The 4,755-nt window shown below is 34.7% G+C and overlaps 1 protein-coding gene across 1 annotated transcript in view; it reads right to left on the bottom strand.

Annotated features, from left to right (window-relative positions):
- Positions 1 to 263: 263 nt before the first annotated feature.
- INPP4A (inositol polyphosphate-4-phosphatase, type I, 107kDa) overlaps positions 264 to 4,755 on the bottom strand; it is a 53,120-nt gene continuing 48,628 nt past the window's right edge. The window contains exon 25 of the mRNA XM_009883096.1: positions 264 to 883. Coding sequence (XP_009881398.1) covers positions 751 to 883 — 133 coding nt within the window. The 3' untranslated portion in view covers positions 264 to 750. The remainder of the gene's footprint in view (positions 884 to 4,755) is intronic.

Genomic DNA, 4,755 nt, shown 5'->3' with positions numbered 1-4,755 from the left:
GTGGGGAAGGGCAGGAGGAGCTGTTGCTGGCATTAATGGTTAAGCATCATTATGTTTCTGAAACACTTTTTAAAATCAGTTGTGTGCCCAAGTCCTTATCTGCCAAAGATGACAGGAATTTGTTTTATTTGGACAGAACTAGGAACTAGACCTCATATGCCTGGGCTTTTATGTATTGTTAATTTCATATATGAAGATGGCATCCTGTACACAGTAAAACAATTTATACTCCTGGCTTTTATTGTGCTGATTTTTTTTTTAAAGTTAAACTTCTCTTTCTTGATTGTAACAATGCATTCTACAGTTATTAGACTGTCTAGGATCCAATCCCTTTTTATTTACAACTTTTGAGTTTTACTCTCAGTTTTAAAAAGTTTATGAAAAGCTCAATCTCAAGTCAACTCAGTATAAAAAGATGTTATGTGAAACAGCTGCCTAAATGCCGTTCCTAGAGTCCTTGCCCATCCAGGAGGTACCTAGCTATTTGCATATAGGTAATTATTAAGTAGCACAATATCTGTTCATCTTACATACACTGAAGGCTATTTAAACGGGCAGAGTCATCACACTATTCTCAAGCTAAGGTGTCAGAATAATTGTTACTATAGATTCCAATTCTGTAAGTAACATGCTCTGTATAACCTAGCGAAATGTACAAAAAGGTTATCTCTTCTGGATGACAAAATCATGTATTAATCTAGAGTGTATCCACATGTTTTAATGGAACAGCGATTAAAGGACATAGTATGCTTATGTTTCAACTTTTCCATAAGTTCCTTCTGGAGGCCTGTAATACTTTGGGAAAGCCTTCAGTTGCAGGGAATTAAATGCATACTTGCGACATCCAACATTCTTCATTGTATTTTCTCGCCGACAACCCTCACTGGGGAAAAAAAACAAGCACAAAAAATGACAGCAGTAAAAAGGGAAAAAAAAAAAAAGACTTAAACTAAGATGAAATGAACTGGTTATTTTATAGCATTAAAAAAAAGTTGGTTAAATTTAATGAGCGTTTAATTAATTTGCCACTGCAAATATTAAAATGATGACTCATCATACAATGCTAGTAAGCAGCACACAGAATGGACACATGCTATGTCTGATTGCTAGTTTTGCATTTCTAAAAAGCAGCAGCACATCTACTGAAAAAGTTCTTTCACGATGGTTTCATGTATTTCAGGGTACACTGTTGTGGAGTTCACATGCCACTTCATTGCACAAGGGATCCCAAGAGATTGCCTAAAATCAGTTCTGCTAATTTATTAATACATTAAGCTGAAAAAGAAAAGTTGCTGATCTCTCAATAAGAGCTTTAAAGTAATTTTATTGTTCCCTGCATGTCAGTATTATCAGTACTTACTTAACGATTAGAGCTGATACAAAAATAATTACTTTCCAGTTATCTCTGCATGCATAAATTGACTTGAAAACCAACATACTCTAAAAAAAAAAATCTTAATAATGAAATAGCAGCTTTGTGTGGGTGCAAAAAAAGATTGGCTGCATTCACAGTCATCACCCTAATGAAACAAAGCTGTGCAAAATTTAATTTTTACCCAGTGTTTTGGTGCAACTGCCCCACATTACAAAGAGGTTCTGTGCTACAATAAAAAACTACTCCAGTTATAAGGCTTCTTTACACTTGTAAATCTACTTCAGAGTTCCTTTGATTATATCCAAAAACAGACATACAAAGAGGAAGCACTATCTTTTAAATATATATTATAAATCAACTTAGGCTTGTAGGAGAATGTCTTTCCCTGATAGAGAAGTGAAACCTAAATGATGATTTAATACTCGAACTTCATGGCAAAGTGCACAGTACACCATCTCATGGTGGAAATGTCACATTATTCCTGTCTTGGAGATGGCTGCTGCATCAGGTAAGCTGTGGTCATCTGATTCAAAAGGAGGTTTGGATTCCAGTTCAGTTTGAAAGTTCTCTGACCTCACCATTCTTCTAATTGTGGTTAATTAAACTGACTGTAACTGTGTTCTGTATGTATCTCCTAGTTTAACTTCATAAAACATTGTAACTTTTTGCTCTAAGAAACGGTTTAAGTAAGTTTGAAATTTGTCTCCAGAGCACATTCTGTGACTGCCTTTTGTAGAATGGATTGTCTGTGATGACACTGTTTTCATGTCATTGTTTTGTGTTTTACAGACACACACCCCCCATCCCAAAGGCTGTTGCAGTCAAATAAATTAATCAAAAATTTGCACAAATTTTAGTTCAGCATAGTAATAAACCCAGTAAGTTTAAATAGCATATACGGGATGCTGGATGAGCATTTTCACTCCAAAGTGAATCATTCTGTTCATAATTCATTCAGCTGCATCTAGTTATTGCACGTGTCCCTCTATGGCACAGGTGGACCACAGAGATGGTGACAAAGATGTATTTCACACATCATTTCATGTGCCATGTTTCTTCTGCTGGAGGTCCATAAGCAGTATGCACTACAGCATTTTAAATCTGAATGCCTGAACAAAAGCAGACCAAGCTAAAAAAGCAAAAATGATGAAAACTTGTCCCCACCAAAGTTAAAGAAAAAAAGAAAAAAACTACCCTGTTTTCAAAAAGCCTAGGCTTTCATTCTAGATGAATTTAAGGGCAGTCTTACTGCAACCCTAATGATAGTCGCACAAGACGTGGATATGTCCAATACCATCATACCATGATTTTAAATCTCATCAGCAGTAAGGATTTACCTAAATTCATTGCACCTAAAAATAAATAGGATACATGCTTAAATATATATATGTATATATAATATATATGTATGTCTTTCTGTTTTTTTTTTCTTTTAAAAACAAAATTGGAAAAATAGTGAGGAAAAATACCAGGAGATAGTGTACTGTACAGTCTGATTTCATGAAGACACAAATATAACCACATACTTTTTTCAGTTAGAATAGTCACCAAATTTAGGATTTTATTCGAATTTTTATTCTAACTGTGCTTTTTTTTCTCTTTTTTTAATCTTACCTCTCTCAGAAGCTTTCAAATTCTATTAAAATTGTTAATAAAAGCTACAGCTACCTATGTTTTTTGAGCGAGTTAATAATAGTAGAAAATAGAAAACACAGTACTAGAAGAGTTCTCCTCAGAAGCCCAATTTTCTGTCATCTCAGGCACCAAGCGAAGTAAATTCCTTCATGAATTTAGCAAACTACATTAAATGAGGTTAGTTTTTTTGATCAGCTATTGCTATTGACAAGCTCTGCCAGACCACTGCATCAACAAAATCTTTTGGTTTAAATAGGCCTCTCGCAGTTTGTTGTTATATATAAATGATGATGCAGTTATTCTGCATGACTAAACTAGGTAAGCCGCTTTAGTCTCACCACTTAAATAAATGTTAACTTATCATCATTCATTTATCTCTAAGTCACTATCAACATCATAATTTATTAAAGCTGTCCAACACTTAAAAATGGAAATAACAGTAATATTAGTGTAATTAAAACAAAGCCCAATGGAAAACCTCAAACCCACCTACTAAAGGAGCTAACTGATACCTCCCTCTTCTTGCCTGTAACATTAAAGACCAATATCTTTAACTTCTAGGATGATAATGACCCTGTTTCAGAATAAGTTCTATAACAGAGTACCTGAAACAGATAATGGATCATTAGCAGGCTAATGCCAATTACATCCTCTTCCTAACCACAAGTCATTCCCTTTATGTCTTTAATACATTACAAAATGCAGATCTACAAACAGAATGAAAGAATTCTGCATGCAGCGCACCGCAAGTTGTTAGAATTCTGAGTGGGTACACTAGTCTATTAGAACATACTTAACCATGAGAAAGGAACAAGACTATGGTTCTACAAACTGTTCAGTAACGCAAATTGGATATTATGCTTTGAAATGAAGGTAGAAATTTGTATATTTCTTTAAATAAATTTCTTACAATTTCTTATAAACCCCACCCGTGTTTTATTTTTCCCTTCATACCTCGTAAAAATGAAAGGCAAGATTAGCACACACCTTAAATATACAAAAAGATACAAATTCTTTTCAGACAGAGTTCCTTTCTCTGGAATACATGAAACAAGTAACACAAAAGTATATTTGGTAAGAGATCTTCAGGCTGGCTAAAGTAACGAGGTAACAGGCCAATGTCAGACTATGTTACAAGCACTGAAAGCAGAACAATAATTTAAAGTTTCGATACAATTCTTTTTGATAAAATAATTTGATGTATATTTACAGTTTAGTACAATAGAAACGTAAAATTGTAAGGCATAATAATAATTCTTGGCAGACAATGCTATGACACATTCCTTTGTCCAGCAGGTACCAAGTGGCAATACACATTCAAGCATATATTTTTTTTTAAACTTTATCTTCACTTGCAACGTAATCTGGCCACCAGGTATGCTATGCTCAGAAACAGCCACACAATCAGTAAATTGGGGCTGAGAGCTAGTAAAGGAATAGAGTAGAGGAGGCTGGGATCTAGTCTGAAATCTCGGATGGGCACCAAGCCACTCAAGTTCTTCTGGGTGACTACCTCCCGTGTTCCAATGCTGTGAAAAGGAAGAAGGTTGGGAGGAGGAAAAATAAAACAGAAAGGAAGACAGACATGCAAATGAATGGATAAAAAGAGATGGCAACACAAGGTGGTCAAGAAAATGAAAAAACATGGAATAAAGCACAACAAAACCAGAAGATGAAGTAAAGAAAGAGTGGAAAAACATCTCAAAAATATGTATAAGCACAGTTACAGAAATACAGAGAGGGAA

The sequence above is a fragment of the Charadrius vociferus genome, unplaced genomic scaffold (genome assembly GCF_000708025.1).
Source record: "Charadrius vociferus isolate BGI_N301 unplaced genomic scaffold, ASM70802v2 scaffold92, whole genome shotgun sequence".
Classification (NCBI taxonomy): domain Eukaryota; kingdom Metazoa; phylum Chordata; class Aves; order Charadriiformes; family Charadriidae; genus Charadrius; species Charadrius vociferus.
This window is presented reverse-complemented; position numbering and strand designations above follow the sequence as displayed.